Source organism: Haliaeetus leucocephalus, unplaced genomic scaffold, assembly GCF_000737465.1.
Source record: "Haliaeetus leucocephalus isolate CR32 unplaced genomic scaffold, Haliaeetus_leucocephalus-4.0 Scaffold871, whole genome shotgun sequence".
Classification (NCBI taxonomy): Eukaryota; Metazoa; Chordata; class Aves; order Accipitriformes; family Accipitridae; genus Haliaeetus; species Haliaeetus leucocephalus.
The window spans coordinates 4,217,843-4,235,092 of record NW_010973307.1 but is presented as its reverse complement, the minus strand read 5'-3'; the positions used below and the strand labels follow the sequence as shown (position 1 = coordinate 4,235,092).

The window sequence follows — 17,250 nt, the reverse complement described above, 5'->3', positions numbered from 1 at the left end:
GCCTTTCCCCGAGCACCCTCCGGATGCCGAGATGCCGACGAGCCGCCCTCAGCATCCCTCCCCGGTCTCCAATTCAACCTTTTCAAGCCATTTCCAAATTATTTCTTTTTTTTTTGGCCCCCTTTTTTTAATTTGCACCTATGGACATGTGGTGTAGAGGGGTAGAGGGTTGACTTTTTTGGCCATGGCGGACCTAGCCGGGCGGCGCGGGTCTCCGTTAGATCTCGTTGTGCTCGCTGATGCCGCCGGCAATGTCGTACTCACTGGAGCGGGGCGACATGCCCAGGTACTGCTTCAGGAACTCGCTAAACCTCTTCTGGTTGTTCCACTTCCTCGCCGACTTGCGGACCCCGATGAAGCCCCCGTATCGCTTCTGCACCCCCCTGGCCGTCGGCGCCGGCCACGAGCCGCGCGTCCCCCGCGGGAAACCGCCGAGTCGTCGGGAAATGTCCTCGGGTGGCTGCGGGAAGGCGTCCGGCGCCGGTTCGACGCCTTCGTCTTCGTCTTCCCGGCGCCGCAGCAGCTCGCTTACCTGCAGCGGGCTCACCGGCACCGCCGGCGCCGCCGGCACCGCACCGTGCCAGGGATCGCCGGCATCCTGGAGGTCACGGGGCCGTGGGGCAGCTCGGCCGGCAGCGGCGGCGCACAGCTCCCAAGTGGCCCGCGGCACGGCTTCGCCTTCACACTCCAGGATGCAGACCTGCGTGGGAGACACAGGGATGGACGTCAGATGGGATTTGGTCCTCCGGGGACTGCGGGACACCGGGCAGTGCCGGGTGGTGTACCCCAAATGCCAGGCAGCCCAGCATTACCCCACGTCCAGCCATGCGTGTTGGAAGACGCTCACGGAAAGGTGCCGGCAGCTCATCAGCCCTTGCCTGGCCTCATTTGGTGAGGTGTCCCCTCCCAAAACCCATCCCTGGGCAACCAGAGGCGGTGGTGGAGATGCTGGGGAGCCATGGCAGCTGCTCAGCATCCCTCTCCCGACCCTCCCTAGACAGGTTCTGCTTCACGCTGGACATGCTCCACATTTCGCCGTTGACATCCACGCTTCCATCCCACCACCCCATGCTCTGCGCTGCTGGGTCCTTCAGCTGGACGTGAGCCCAAAAAAATCATCGAGTCACGGGACGGCGGAGGTGGGAAGGGACCTCTGGCATGTGCCCATGGCATGTCCTGGTGCCTGGGGTTGCTCCTCCCCAGGGGCAGGACTTGTTGAACTTTGTGACGTTCCTACCAGCCCATTTCTCCAGCCTGGCGAGGTTCCTCTGGATGGCAGCACGACCCTGCAGTCTGCCATCCACGCCTCCCAACTCTGCATCATCTGCTAATTGCTGAGGGTGCGTCTGCCACATCGTCCCGGTCATTAATGAAGATGTCAAGGTCCTCCGGGTTTCAGTCCACCTCACTGCCCATTTATCTACCCTGTGCTTCAGCAGCTTGTCTACGAGGATGTCATGGGAGACAACGTCAAAGTCTGATGAAAGTCAAGATGAGCTGGTTGTCTCACTGCAGGAAGCAATCAGGCTGGTCAAGCACGATTTCCCCTTCATAAATCCATGCTGGCTGCTCCCGATGACCTTCTTGTCCTTCACATGTTTGGAAATGCTTTGCAGGATGATGTGCTCCACCACCTCCCCAAGGACTGAGGTGAAGCTGACCAGCCCGTAGCTTCCCACATCTTCCTTCATGCTTTCCTCGAAGACAAGTGTGACATCTATCCCTCCCAGCCCTCAGGAACTCACCCCGATTGTCATGTCCCTTCAAAGGCCACCAAGAGCAGCCTCATCAAGAGGTGCCATCAGGCTTCCTCAGCACCCATGGGTGCATCCCACCACGTTTGCGTCTTGTCCCTTTCCAAGAGGCCTTGTCCACCAAGGCAGGACACAGACCCAGCACTGCTGTGGGGTGAGAGCCCCAAGTGGGCTGGTGCCACCAAAACCAGCACCCAGGGGAAACCATCCAGGAGGATATTGTAGAAGAACCAAACTAAATAAATGCCCAAATAAACCGGGGCTGGAGAGCCCAGAAGGGAAGGGCTGTCTTCCCTCACCTTGGAGTGTCTCCATCCCAGCATTATCTTCATGGCGGGCTCTTTTAAATGCTTAACACCAACTGGGGGAGCCCATGTTGAAGCACATTGGCGTGTCTCATTGCCACAGGCTGTCTGCAAGACCAAAACCCTTGCAAAGACCTTCTTCGCCACAGGTTCATTAACTTCGCCAGGTGAGAGGTGCTGCAAGTCCCAATGTGGTGTCTCGGGGCTGCAGCTCAAGCACGTGGCTCTGCAGCAACTGGCTATTTCCATCCCCGAGGGCAGCCAGGCTCTTCAGACAAAAAGACAAAAGAAAAATAGTTGTCCCAAAGTGAGGTGGTGACGAGGGTCTTGTATGCCGGGACACCTACGAGGGTCCTTGCAGAGACACCGGGGGTATCCTCTGCCGAGCCAAGATCCTGTCCCGGGATCTCCGAGGCTTTGGCAGGGTGTATGGCTCATGGACAGTGTCCTGGCAGTGCCCTGCGTTGGAGATGAATGGTGGTGGGTCACATGCAGGTAACAGCTCTGATGAGCACTAGCGAATAAGCTTCAGGAGGAATTACCCCAGGCGTCAGGCTGAAGACCATCAGTGGTCCTATCACTCATCCACAAAACAGCGCCATGAACATCCCAGGTTCCTTGGCCACCATGCTGTGGTCTTAATTCACATGGAAATGGCTTCTGCTCGCAGTGTTTTGGGAGTTCTCAGCAAACACCAGCCGATGCTCCTCCACGTCCAGTGCCGAAATTACCTGGGGAGGCTTCTTCCTATCTTTGGTTGGCATTAACGGTGCTGCTGTGAGTTTGCACCATCCCTAGATGACTCTGGGGACCAGGATGTAGGTGATTCATCCACATCTTGAAGACCAGCTCCGTCAGCTGGTCCCTGTCCTGTGCTGGCAGCTGCCATGCTGGTGCAGGCATGCCTGTAACTTCAGGGGGATCTCCTATTTCTACCTCTGAAGGATGGATCAGCCACATCGCTGATGGGACTTCCTTGGCTGTTGCTTTGGAAATGGTGGAGGGTTGTATCAAATCCCACCACGATGCTTCTTCCAGCTGAAACTGAGTCTGGAAAGACCCCGGGTTCCTCTACTCCTGGTTCAAACCACTCTCGCTTTGAGATACAGCCTTGCACGGGACCCATGAGCCACCAACCATCCCATCTCCTCTCCGTCTTGCTGGCCGGGGAAGACAGAGCAAAACGCAGCTCCAGAAGCAGGACCAGGCAGGAAGGGGAGGGCCCTGCAGAGACGCTGTTGCCTTCAGACTGCAAAACAACATTTTGGGGCAAAACCAGGGTGATCGCACCCCAAAATCTGGTGGCAGCAACATGCGATTGCAGAAGGCTTTGCCAGCAAGGGGTTGGCACTGGGGTGGCTCCTGCATCTCCAAGAGCCCAGGAAGTCTCTGGTCCCCCCTGGTTTTGGGGGGACATTTCCCAGCCCTGGGAGCTTCTCGAGCTGCCGGCTCCTTTCGGGTGGACACCTCAACCTGCCAGGATTTATCATCGCTAATAAATAGGTGAGCGGGTGCGGGGGGAGGAGATGGATAATGCCCCTGGGGCAGAGGGTAAACGGGAGGGAAAGAAATGCTGCTGGCCAGGATTAGGGGCTGGAAAAAGCCCAAAAGTCCATTTCATGGCTCTTCCCATCTAGTGTTGGAGGCAAATCAAGAGGGAAGAGGGGCTGTGGGATGCCCTGATCCCCTGAAACTCCACAGCTCAGTGGCCATCTGCAAAGCTGGCCCCATCCTGATGGGGCTCAGAGGGGGATTTTGGTGGCTCCTTGGAGGATGGGGTGGGGGTCTAGGGGGTTCCGGGGTTGGCATAAGTGGGGAGAGTGATGCCACAAGCCATGGGGGCAGGAAAGCTGGGGATGCTCAGGGTCTTGAGACCCTCCTTGGGCTGTCACAGCCTTGTCCCCATCACTCCCAGCAGCTGATTTGGGGTCTGCATCCTCCCTCAGGACCACCTCGTTCGATGGCGTCCCTGGGGAGTGCCCAAGGAGGAGGGACAGTGACAGCAAGTGACATCTTCCCCTTGAGGCTCCATGCTGACCAGCAGCCAAAGCCCCCCCCCGACCCCAAACCCCAACCCTGGTGCAGGGAGGAGGGTGCCCACCCAGTACAGGGGGATGCAGTTGGGGCAGCACCCACAGGTGCTACCCCCGTGGGTGCTGCCTGTGGTGGGGGACAATCCAGCAGGCAGAGGGGACTTACGAGGACGTCAAAGCTGTCCCGGTAGAGGTGGCGGTCGCAGCGCAGGCAGTCCCCCCGGCAGTCGCCCCGTGCCCGGGCGAAGAGGCAGAGCAGCAGCAGGTCCCAGAGCACAGCCCTCATGGCGGCACCGGCAGCAGCTACGGCGCAGGAGAGAGAAAACCCGTCAAGCCGGGACGGCACCGGCACTGCCGAGCCCTGCACCTGCACCGAAATGTGCCCGTTCTCAGCCCATCCTCCCTCCCGCCCCCCCGCCCCAGACACATGTGTTCCCAGTCTCCCTGCCAAAATTATCCTTTAGGAAAAGGAGCGCGGCTGCCTCCTCATGTCCAAAACAGATCTGGCGTGTCCCGGCTTAATTTTTTCCAGGCTATCTCATGGCACAAGTCCCAGCTGGGGCTTATTTTAGCAGGTGGACGTGTCGAGGCAGCACGTCCCCGGCTGTCCCCTGAGCAGGACGCTCCTTATCCGAGTATCACCGGAGCCGGGTGAGGATGTCCCACTCCGGTTTCCCCTCCTGGCTGTTTTTGGGGTGCTGCCAATCCTGTCTCTATCTTGGGAGGGTTCAGCCATTGCTGCCAGCAGGGATTGCCAGGATCTGAGCCTGCCCGGCATGGAGCCACAAAGCCAATTCCCAAAGAGCCCGCTGTGTCCCATCTGGCTTTGCTGACATCGGTGGCAGGTGGCGATTAAGTGACATGACGAAGGCCATGTGCTTCCCTCCCAATTCTGGCGATTTGTCACGACACAACCCCATGGCCGTCTGCAAACAGGAGGGTTGGTCCTCCCGATTTTTACTCCCTACTCCCTCATCCCAGGAAAAGGGATCTGACACTCCCATGGTCCTTGGGAGTGGGTCCCGGTGCTGCATGGGGTCAGGTTTATAAACCAGCGAGGGGATGAGATGGAGGTGATGGAGAGGAGCAGGACAAGGATGTGGAAGTTGATACTACGCTTGGTAGCATCCAGAAACCCCCGTACTGGGATGCTCGGGGGCGAGGAAGACCGCGGTGACGGTGGCTTTGCAACCTGCGTGTTGCTCCAGCAGCATTTCAGGCCGCTTTTGGGGGGGGGAGGTTGAGCACCTGGGCAGGGGGTCCCCATTTATTTCCTACCCCACCAAGGTGGAGGGACACCCCCAGTCCTTGCAACGGAGGCAGAGCATCCGCAGGGGTCCCCGACCAGCATCACGGTCACCTCTCATCCCTGCCAGCCGGGTGGTGACACAGAGCCCGGCGGCTCTCGGTTGTCATTTGCTGGAGGGTACGAGGGGAAGCTGATAAGGAGCAGGAATTAAGGCTTAATCTTCGTGGAGTCTCATTAAAACAGGCTGGCGGTGTGAGTCAGAGGCTTGACAGAAAGCTCCTGGGAGAGGGCAAATACCCCCGAAAAATCTCTCAGCCCCAAAATGGGGTTCAGCGGAGCCGGGAAAGGGGCTGCAACCCACCCCCCAGCCCTGTCCCCACGTCCCCAAGAGACATCAAGTCCAATGTCCTGGGAAAAGCAGGTCACATCTGGCTGCGGAGGAGGCTCCGAGATTACGGCTCGGCTTTTCTTCCCAGTTAATTGAAAGATGCTATCGGGCAGGCGGGATGCGGTACCCTGCCAGCATCACCGGCCGGGGCAGGGGTGGGAAAGAGGGAAACAACGCCCCACTTCGTGCATCAATGCCCCCCCCCGCAGTTAAATCAACCCATTAAAAGGGAAGGGACTGAGTGCCGTAGATTTTTTTCTTGCTTCTGCCCTTGGGTGTTTAGGGTGAGGGCGGGTGGCAGGGCTGTGGGGTGGTGATGGCAAGAAGCCCCTTTCCGAGTTTTGCAGCCACAGACCCATGAGAAAAAGCGGGATGCCTTTTTCCCATTTTGTCCCCCTTTTCACCATTTTTTTTCCCATTTTTTCCCATTTTTCAACATTTCCCCCCCTTTTTTCCCTATTTTTCCTGGTTTTTTTGTATTTTTCCCTGTTTTTTCGTATTTTTCCCTGTTTTTTTCCTCCGGCAAAACTGAACCTAGGCCCTATTTCCCAAGGGATGCAGCAGCCAGTCCCACTGCCTTCGTGTCTGGGGATGCCATCAACCCCAGCAAAGGATGTGACAGCCCTGGGATCATACCACAGCCACTCCCGTGGCTCCTCGGACACCGAGGCTGCTCCTGGGCACGAACCTTCCTCTTCCTCCCCAAAAAATAAACCTGTCCATCCCAGGGTGGGGGGGCTGTGTGTCAGGATACAGCCACTCCATCCCGTCAAACAGCTTTGGGACCCCCCCTCCCGCTTGCTGCTACGGGATGCCCCAAGGCTGCATCCTCTGGAGTTTTCAATTCAGTTGAATTACCCTCATTAATATTTGGGGGGGAAAAAAGAGGTTTTTCTAGAAATCCAGCCTGCAGTTCAGATAATGGCGGGGTCTGGTTATCCATCAGGACAAGCGGCTTTTATTTATTGCTCCGGGTGGGATGATGTGGGAGATGCAGTCATATAAAAGGGCTGATTCGGGGGGCAGCGGGAAGGACGTGGGACGTGAATAACGCAAGGAGAAGAGGTGGAAGGGGAAGCAGGTGCTTGCCGAGATGGGTTTTATTCGCTTGATTTGATGCGATTTGGGTTGGGAGCTCACGGGCAGCGCTGGGGAGATGCTCCCTGCCTTTCCCCAAGGATACTCCATCCCCTCTTCCCATGGGAGATGCTAAAAGCAGGGATTATCCCGGCAGCGGGATCGCCGCCGTCCTTCCCCGAACACCGTCGCAAGGGTTTAAACGCAGCGATGCTCTCACTTTCCCGGCTCAGGATTAGTCCCGCCACGTGAGGAACACATTCAGGAGCTCCTTGCTTACCACGCCCTGAGCAAAACTAACCTCAATTCATTTTTTTCCCTAATTCACCCACTGCCCAAAGCCAAGGCCTGATCCAGAGGGCAAGAGGGATGCGACCGGGCAGGATCCGGCTCAGCTGGGAGCCAGCATGGAAGCAGTCGAAGCTTTTTCCAGTCAAAAAAGCGCAATATTGTCCAACAGTGTCCCCCACTGGCACCGGCTAAAACACTTCCCAGGCTCCCCCAAACCCTGGCAATGCCGCACGGCTTTGTGCCGGCAGTTTTGGGGGGATTTTAGGGAGAACCGGAGGGATTTGGGGGGGGGGGGTTGGCTACAGATGCCCAGCGCTCATCAGAAAAATAAGCGTTTCCTTTTGTCGATCCCCTTCAATCAGGTAATTGGCCATAATTGGCCAAAATTAGACGCCGCGGCGCGACTATAAACACAGATGTAGGCTCGAGAGACTGAGAAAGGCTGTTTAGAGGTAAAAAAATCTCGGGAAGAACATTTCTCCCTGTGTTCCCATGTCTCAGCCATTCATTCCTGCTTTTTGGGGGAGACTAAAAAAAAAAAAAAAGCAACAATCCCCCCCCCATTTTCCTCTTTTTTTGTGCTTTTGGGGAGGGAAAAAGGGATTGCTCGCAAGCTGGGCATCTCCCGCAGCATCCCATGGCGACCCTAGTGAAGTCCTGGCTAGAAGAAAAAGGGGCAGAAATACTGAATGGGGAAAGTCGCGGTGCGGTAGCTCCCAAAAAAATCCCCTAAAAAATCCTACCCATCCCGGAGGAACCCACCATCACGCTGTGGGCTTCCCCCCGGCCTCGGACAGGCGGCCCGTGCCGACTCTTGTTGCATCCCTCCGGCTCCACTCTGATTGATTTTTGGGGCTGGCTGGTGAAGCCGAAACTTTTCCTCTCTTGGGATAGAGGGGATGGATTTCTCCCTCTGGGAAGATATTTCATTTAACCCTTAGCAGGGAGGGGAATATCTATTTGTGAATCGAAGCCGGACGGACCATCCTCGGACTCAAAAAAAACAAAACCCAACCAAGCCCCCCTAGGATGGAAAATTAAAGCGGATTTCCTACCTGCGGGTGTGCTGTCGGCTGCCGGCTCCTCTGATCTGTGACTCCTCCGGCGCCTGTGCCACGGTGGTATATATAGACGGTGTACACACGCGTCCCCACACCTCCCTCCCCGAACACGTGCGTCGCTGAGCCCACCCCCGGGGGCTGCCGGTGGAGGGATGCGCCAGCCGGCAGCTGGGGACCAGGGATGTGCATCCTTCCCCCCGCCGCCTCCTCCTGCATCCCTCACCCTTTCCTCCTCCCCAAATCTGGGGGGGCAGCCCCGAAAGAGGTGAGGGATGCCGGCCTCGTGGTTATCCAAAGGCGCGGTGTCTCCCAGCATCCCGGGGATGGTGGGGTTGGGATGGAGGTGGGGGGGGGTGAAGCCATTCCTCAGGAGCCCCGATGTCCCCTGCTCCAGACCTGGGGGGGGTTACAAGGACCCGAAGGCAGCAGCAGCAGGGTGAGCCCCGAAAACACCCCCGCACCCCCCAGGGCAGCTCCCAGCCCTTCTCAGGGGGCTCTTTTCCCCCTCTCAGAGCCCGGAATGAGGCGAAGCGGGGGGGTCCCCAACCCCCGTTACCAACCCGTTCCGGCACGGCTGCGGCAATACCGCGCGGCTACCGAGCGCGTCGTGCATCGATGGCAAGCGTGCGGGTGGGAATAATTGATTTTGGGCTCGGCGGATGGTGGAGGGGGGGAGCAGAAAATTCCAACTTTACATTTCACGGCTGATGGAAACGCCCGGCGAGCCAGACGCAGCCGCGTGCCGGCGCCTCACGAAGCGGAGAGCCGGATTTGGCCACGCCGGCATCGGGGATAGATGCTGCCTTTGGTTTGGAAAGGCCAAATTTGTCTCGACCTTCAATGGTTTCTCCTGCAAACTAGCATCACCCTATTTTTTTCTCCATTTAGGTGACCTGCAGCGGTAACGTTCATCCCCGCCGGCACCAGCGCGGAGCCAGGACCCCCCCAGGCATCTCTCCCTGCCCCACCTTGGCAATTAAATAATAAAATCTGCTGCGGCGCTGCGATCCTATCTTGGTAATTTCTTGTAACGACTCCCTGGGAAGGGCTGGAGATGGGAGCGAAACGCCTTTTGATTCAGCTACAGCTATTAAATAGTTGCATTTAATGCCCCCGGGTGAGACCTCGTATGTGCCGGTGCTTGGGCAGGCATGAAAAAAAATCTAAAAATTGATGAAAATGTCAAAAAAGCAGTGAAATGGCACCATAGGAGTGGTTGGAGGGGACATGCCCAGTGCTAGGGGCAAGACATGAGCCTGGATTTTGGGTGTTTTAGGGGAAAATAGGGCTGGTGAGCAACGCTGTGCACGGGCAGCCTGGGGCGAAGCGGTTCCCCATCACACTCCTGGGCAAGTGCTGGGATAGGGATGCTGAATTTTTTTTTAATAGATATATATATTTTATATTTATTTTATTTTTTAAAAAAAATATATATATTCTGCTTCAGTCTTTCCTTAACCACTTGTTTTTCCATTAAGGACATATTCCCTAGCTCTTATGCAAAGCCGAACAGCAGCCAAGCCGGAGTGAGAAGGCTTTGTGCTTCTTTTGTCCTCTCCTGGGGTAATTTCAGAGGCTCTCGGGGCTGCCGTTAACCTCCGCAGCCTCCCAAAATATTAATTTCTTGGCGTTTATTGAAGTGCTGTAGCCTTTTCTCCCCTAACCTGGCCGAAGGGGATTGCCTCCACGGCCCCTTGTTTGAGCCAGTGATGATGATGCTGTTGAGCTGGCAGGAGCAGGAGGCAGCAAATGACATCGGGGTGACGTCGTTTACATTCTTGCTAATTAACGGGGGGGGGGGAATGATTGACAGCCAAGGTGCCCAAAGCCAGCATGCTAGGCAGGAGAAATACCCATTTTTGCAGCGTTTCCAGGTTTTTCCAGGTCCGTGTGGGTACCAGCAGCTAAACTCCCATTGGCAGTACTGGGGAGGGAACGGGTTCAGGATCAGGGGATGATTCACCCCTTGTAAAATTAGGATAGAAAATACAGATGTGTATTTTTTTATCAGGTTTTTGGCCATTTCTGTTTCAAAGTTGGGTCCGACCAAGCCCTCTCCTCTGCGGTTCGGGGGGTGGAAGAGCATCCCCGGTGAGGCGGAGCAGGAGGATTCGAAGTGACAGGCAATTAGCAGCGAAAAGCAACGATCCTTTTCAGAAAGAGGACATAAAGCAGATGGGATCTGGCGCAAGGGAAACATGGAGAGGATTCAAAAGCTGCCTAGAGGACACAGGAGCTGGAAAACTCGGGAGCTGGGAAGTTGTGTTGTTCCCCTGGTCTTGTAAATCCCTTAAATGCCGCAGCCGGAGGGGCCGAGGACATACCCAAGCCTGCGTGATGCATCCCATCTTCACTTTTGGACGCTGCCTGATTATTTTCCGAATTAACTCTGGGCATTTATAGGGCAGCAGTCCCCTCCATCAAGAAAAACTCCCCCCTGAGCATCACCTCCTCTCCCGGCCCCAGCTCGGGTACCACTGCCCAGGAGGTGATTTTTCCAGGAGCTTTTCAAGAATCAGGTGCTTGATGCCAGGGCCGCATCCTGCTCACAGGCAGCCTCGGTGAGATGCTTTAATAAGATGAAGCAGCAGTTTAAAGGGCTTCGTCGCCCTTTGGGGTTGATAAATGCCAACGGTGGGGTACAGACCGATGCTGCTGATTTACTCCCACCAGCAATGATGGGGGGCTTTGAGCTCTGCCCCAGCGGGGTGAGGATGAGCGTGATGAAGGCTCAAGCCATTTCTGTGCCCCTACAAGCAGCTCGGGGCCGGGCAGGGGTGCGGGGCCAGTATCCTACATCTCCTCACCGAGCTGGGGCTTGCACAGCCACCGAACACCGCAGCCGCCGGGTCCTGCTGGGCGACAGGCCAGGACTTGCCGGGCACGACGGGAACCCGTTTGCATCCTTCGCTGTCGATAAACCTTAACCAAGGTGCCTGGCTCTGGGCCACACGTGGGGACCGCTGGCAGCCCTGCCGAGGATGCTGAGGGTTGCCCGGAGACCTGCTTGCACCGAGCAGGAGGCAGATGCTCTGAGCAGGGGTGCGGGCAGGCAGCGAACCCCAAATTTAAAGGCGGGGGGGGGGGGGGAAAAGCAGCTCTTTGCCAAGCCATGGGGACCAGGAGAGTGGGGGGTACCCTCCGGCTCCATCAGCTTCGAGGCGATGGGTGCTGCGGGTAATATTGCAGCTGAGCTGGAGCTGATTCAATTCACCGGGTGGGAAAATAAACCGCTTTTCACTCAGGTTAGTTTTCTACCACTTTAGCAAGTTGGATGAACTCGGGAAGGGGTCTGATGGGCAGCAGGAGGACGTGATGGAGCAGAAAGCATCCTCCCATGCGGTTGCAGCTCTTCATGGGCAAAGCAGCACGTAATCCTCTGCCTGGTCTTTACCGTAACGTGGGCATTAATGGCTTCACGCTGGGTCTCCAGCAGGTCCTGGCTGAAATGAGTCTGAGGCCAAGAATAGACAGGTTGAAGGACTTGGGAGAAATGTTAAGAAAAAAAACATGAAAGGGAGGGGAGAGCAATCCCCTCCTGCACTTTGCATCAAGCAGGAAAGAAGGAAAGATGATATTCCTACAAGGGAAGAGGGACTAGAGCAATTCAGCTTGAGGCAACATCTTGAGAAGATCATAATTTCTTCTTGGTGCCCTTCATCCCTGCTGCCGGTAAGGGCCAATCTGGACATGGAAAATCCATTTTGTGTCGGGAAAAGGAGATTTTACCCCCGAGGCTCAAGGGACGTGGCTGCTCCTCTCTGCACAACCTCAAAGTTTTCATCCTTGGAGATGCTGGAAGCACGCCTGGCCGGGCGCTGAGCAGTATGACCTACTTTGAGGTTGGCCCTGCTGTGAGCAGGGTTGGGACCAGAGCCCTCCGGAGGTCCCATCCCAACTTCCTGGGACTTTCTGATCCAAGGGGGATGAAAGGTAGCAGGGGACATAAAACGGGCCAGGAGGACTTTTATTAAACGTAATAAGGGGGGGGGGGGGGATTTCACCCCCCTACCTGGAGTGACCCCAAGAATCACAGGACGTGACCTTCTCCATCTCCATCTCCATCTCCATCTCCATCTCCATCTCCATCCCTGAGTCAGTCCCTGGTGGGGATGGGGCAGCTCTCAGAGAGCAGGGGGAGCTAGGGAGTATCTCTGGCCCACAGCTAGGTGATGGAAAGCATCCTCCCTGGTGGTTTTTTAATTGATTTGGGGGATCAAACTGCCCTGACCAGATCAGAAACACTCCACCAGCACCGGCTTTGCTTGCGGACGGACTTGGACCCTCCACCTTTCCTCCAGTGTTGGCTTTGGGGGTCCTGTCACATCAGCCCTATACAAAGAACAAAGAGGGGTGATGCCTTTTCTTCAAACATGTCCAGATTTGCCATTCAGGATGATTTTTGCCCCAAAAGCTCTTTGTGCCAGCATCTCAGACCATCGTCCTGGCTATCCCATGCTGGGACACACCATCCCCAAACGTCCCCATGGCTCTGCCCCCCTCAGCTCTGTTCTCCCATGGGACACACGGATGTTAGCTGCCACCACCATCACCACGTACCCACCTTGGCGTGAACCCACGAAACAGAGCACAGCCGAACAACAGTCTGCTGTCTTCTCCAAGCAGAACCATGAATAGGTTCCTCAAGAAATAAAACCGACAGGAGATATTGCCGGCAACACAAGAGCTCTGCCGCTCGACACTCAGCCTTAGCAAGCAGTGGGGGCTTGATGGGGCCCCGCCAAGTATTTGTGTCATCTTGTTAGAAATTGCAGTTTTATTGAAAGCCCGATTGCTCTCATTTAGCTGTCGCTCAAACCATTCAGCAGCCGCTTATTAGCGCTGGAGCGGGGAGCCATAAGACTTTGCTGAAGATCACCCATCCTTTTGCAAATTACCTCTTACTGACGAATTAAAGCCGTCGAGACGATGGTGCCTGAAAGCCAGGAGGATATCTGAATTTCAGAAGAAGTGCCTGAAGCCATTACTCCTCTCTATTCATCACCCGTGGAGCCACATCTGGAGCGTTGCATGGGATGCTCGGCTCCGAGGAGCAATGTAGGGACCATGAGGCCATGGGGATGGTCGGAGGCTGGAGGATGGGGTGTTGGAAGAGCTGTTAAAAAAGGCTGTGGAGCAGTTTTTTGTTCAAATGGAAGGGGAAAATGGTAGATTGGACCCCAAATATGCTCCAACATATGGTGTATAATCCCTTGTATGTCCCCTCCACACCACGAGTGGGTGGAGATGAGCTTGATCCTGGTGTGGGAAAATCACCTTATTAGCACCATAGGCTTATTTTTGGGGGGAAAAGCTCTTGACTTTAGGCAAATCCCCAAAAAACACTTCAGGGCAGAGAAAGAGCTTTGCAGGGGAAAGATTTAACCGGTGGCACAGGAAGCGTGGGCATGTGTACCATACACGAACCATACACGTGTACGTGCGTTCAGGGTTTCAAACAGCACCTTGGGACCAGCTGAAAAATTGCCGGCCGAGGCTCTCTGCCCCCCAAAGCATCTGGGAGTGACAATGCCTTTAGCCTCAGTTGTTATATTTATGTTCAAGCCCTAGGGCCAGCACTTGAAAGACGGGAAAGATGATGTTCAAACCATCTACTCACTTCTTGCTTTGGGGCCACAGCACCCCCTGTCTCCTCCTTCCCGGGAAAAAAAAAATCTTCCCTGGGGAAACAAATCTGCTCGGATCAGCCCCGTCTGATGGATGGCGGCGGGGACCGGCTGGCGAGAAACCAGATTGAAACCGGTGACTCATTTCCCACCGGCGGCTATTTCAGGGGAGAGAAGCGGCTGTCCCCCCCCGCTCAACATCCATCAGGTGGTCGGAAAGTCCCGGCAGCCACCTCTGATACCCACCGTGCTGCCGAGGGGCGGACAAATGAGTTTTCACCCTAACTGGATCTTTTTCTCTCTTTTCTTGCATCCCCACCCTATGCCATCCTCTGCTGGATGCGGGATGAGGATGCAGCTTCGTTCCCGCCGGTACCCGGACACCCTGTGTCCCCCCCGGCTGTTGATGGGTGACATTTGGCTGCAATAGAGCAGCTTTCCCTGGGAGGGGAGATAATTAGCAATCAGTTTCCCTAGGAGATTGCCACCGCTTATAGACACCGCGATGTCTATAGGCGCTGAGCTGGAGCCGATACCAACCCAGAAATACCAGCCAGCACATATGCCCTGGGGGCGGGGGGGGGGGATTGGGGCAGGATTTGGGTTTCGAGGTGCCGATGATCCCAGCTGAGAGTGGAGGATGGCTCTGAGCCCAAAGCACCGGCACGCATCCATCCTTGCGCAGCCCCAAACTCTTGTGCTGCCTCCGGCTGGGCTCGAGCCGGGGAAAAAGAGCATGAAGTTTAATGAAACAGGTTCAGCAATCAATAAAAAAAAATAACTATAAGGGATTTCTTTGCTCAGCAGCAACTAAATCTCTCCTCCTGCCCAGCCGACCTGCCTCACACCCTCCACTTGTCCCATCGTTCCCAGTGCGGGTCCCAGCATCCTCCCAGCAAGGAGCCTGGGCTGGTACCCGCTAAACCACGATGCACCAAAAAATAACCCCCAAACCCCAGCATTTAGTGCTTTGCGAAAGAAAAACTGCTACATCACTGTCGTCTTTAGCACATAAAACCTCTGAGTCACCAGAGGAATGTGCAGTGCTTTTTAATAGAGTCCAAACTGTCCCAGCGGGCCCGATGTTTAACATTCAGGGCTTTGATTTATTTTATCTTTATTTATTTAGATTACTCCATTAAAATATTCCCCCCCAACACCCCAACATGTGGGACAATGCATTTGCAGGAGTGAAGGGGAGCTGGTGCTGGATGCCGTGTGGCTGAGGAAGGACAGATGGACTGCACCACCGATCCTCTTGATGCTTAATTATTTTTTTAACCCAAATGTAAAAGTAATGATTCTCCCCAATAGCAGGAGTGGGTTTATGGGTGATGCTGGATGAGGGCTGGGAAGGATGGGGTGGTCCCCTCACAAGGGATGGGGAAAGAGGCAGCTTGGGCTGGCTGTGCTAGAGGTCTAGCAAAGCCTGCCCAGGCAAAAAAGTTAAAAAGAAAATGACTTTTTTCCAGGATAAAATACAGAAATACAGCCAGCAGATGGGTGGCCGGAAGGGGAGAGGAGGAGGGAGGAGCCGTGGGCTCCTTGCTGCGGGACATCATGGCAGCCGAAGGATGCTGCCATGATAATAAGGGAATAAAAATCCAGCAGAGGCAACTAAAATCCTCCCCGCCAGCCGGACATGTCTGGGAAGGCAGCGGGGTGGTACCCAACATCCCACCAGGCTCATCCTCCCTGTAGCATCTCTATTTGGAACCAGGATTTGGGGCTGATGTGTCCCTGGGGGGTGATATCGCATCCCTGGGTCTGGGCTCCTTGTTTTTAAGATGGAAGGAAATATTTCAGACCGATGCTGTGGTTTTATTTCAGATCGGGCATGCCGGCTGTTATTAAAACCAATATTAAGGGGGTGTGATGGCCACGCAGAGGTCGGTTGTGGGGGAAACCTCCCCAGCCTTGCTGATTAATGCCGGAAGACTGGGATGCTCCAGTCCTCAGGGCTGACACCCAGCTACAACCCCCGCGTCCCCATCGGTGTCCCCCGGGATGATGTGTGGGACCACTGTGGGTTTTTATGGGTTGCAATCCCTAATGCAAGTGCAACCAGGGTGGATGTTCCAAGTGTTTTCTCACTGGATGACCACAGCAGCCCTTATTACTGGGATGGAGATGGTCCCAGCTGCCTCTTGCTGGTCCTTCTTCCCAGCCCCATCAGTGTTAAGGGCTTATTTAGGACACACATATCTCCAGCAGCTCAACTGCACACCCATCTCGTAAAACTGTATTTTAGTTTGGAAATGCGGCCAGGCAGAGTTAAACAGGAGTGGGAACAAAACGTGGGATGGTCTGAAATCCCCCCCTACTGAGAAATTTGCCTGCCCCAGCCATGCAACCAAATCCAGTCGATCTCTATAAATTAAAATATCAGCAAATGGCTCAATTTTCTGGCAAAACTGGAACATTAGAAACTGTTGTTTTATTAACTTCTGCAGGTGCAGTGGGGAAATCCCCGTGCCCCGTCTCGCCCGTGGACACCTGGTTTTCTCTCCCGGCCGCAACACGGAGAGAAATAAGAAACCAGCTTGAAAAGGCTCATTTCCACTGCCTGAAAATGCTGCAAATGAGGACAGATGAGCTGGAAATCAGCCTGCCCGTGGTGAAATCCCATCCTCCTCCTCCTCCTCGGCACGGTCCGAACCCCGACCTGGGGCTGAGAGCAAGGGGGTGACCCCCCCAGTTTGGGGTGAACCCCCAAGTGATGCCCTGGGATTTGGGGGGCATCCTTCTGCCGCTCTTTTCGAGGCGTTTGATGCCATCGTGTCTTGGTGGGGGGGAGGTTCTGCATCAGCACCCTGATATGGGGGGGGTTGAAGCGAGACCTGGGTGGGCTGGGTACCCTCTGGGTGTCTGCCAAAAGTTTCCAAAAATTTGTATTTAATTTTTTTTTCATCATCAGAGATAGGAGGCGACGACAGGGAAGCGGCCTCGCCTCGCTAACCACCGCCGGGACAAGGGGACGGACAGACGGACGGAAGGACGGACGGACGGACGGGGAGGACACAGCCTTTGCCGTCGCGCCCTGCGCCGGCCAGCACACGCCGCGTTTCGCGGAGGTTTGTCCTTAGCGGGCACCTGTCGTCCGCCGCAGAGGTTTCTGGGATTTGTAGTCCCGCCGCTCCGCCACCACCACGCAAGCGCAGAACCTTCCCCGCCCGCACTACTTGAGCCGGGGAAGGAGAAGCGTTCGCTGATTGGTCCGGCGGCGGCCTCACTCTCCCTCCCTCTCCACCTTCCCTGACTTGCGACTGGTTCGGCTGCGCCTCCTTCCTTCTGGTTGGCCGGCCGCCGCTAGTAGGCGGGGCCGCGCCGCTGTGGCGGGAATTGCGGCGGCGGCGGTAGTGGGGCCGGGCGCGAGCGGGCGGCGGCGGTGGTGAGGAGAAGGCGGGGGGGGGGGGGGAAAGGGGGGGGGGGGGGGGGGGGGGGGGGGGGGGGGGGGGGGGGGGG

At 55.9% G+C, this 17,250-nt stretch overlaps 2 protein-coding genes across 2 annotated transcripts in view; one reads left to right on the top strand and one right to left on the bottom strand.

Moving 5' to 3' along the window:
- Nucleotides 1-217: 217 nt before the first annotated feature.
- On the bottom strand, nt 218-4,378 carry PNOC (prepronociceptin). Its single transcript, XM_010583166.1, has 2 exons — nt 4,259-4,378; nt 218-700 (listed from the first exon to the last, which is right to left on the bottom strand). The coding sequence occupies exons 1-2, from the start codon at nt 4,376-4,378 to the stop codon at nt 218-220; spliced, it is 603 nt and encodes a 200-aa protein (XP_010581468.1).
- Nucleotides 4,379-17,119: 12,741 nt separating this feature from the next.
- LOC104841468 (serine/threonine-protein kinase PDIK1L-like) overlaps nt 17,120-17,250 on the top strand; it is a 5,955-nt gene continuing 5,824 nt past the window's right edge. The window contains exon 1 of the mRNA XM_010583165.1: nt 17,120-17,141. The gene's annotated coding sequence lies outside the window, so the exon portion shown is untranslated. The remainder of the gene's footprint in view (nt 17,142-17,250) is intronic.

What these genes read in the sequence shown, in the direction of transcription:
- PNOC (XM_010583166.1), bottom strand. Translation starts at nt 4,378, where the DNA reads ATGAGGGCTGTGCTCTGGGACCTGCTGCTGCTCTGCCTCTTCGCCCGG. An exon ending in GGGACAGCTTTGACGTCCTC is followed by an intron (nt 701 to 4,258) that starts GTAAGTCCCCTC and finishes TCTCCCACGCAG; the next exon opens with GTCTGCATCCTGGAGTGTGA.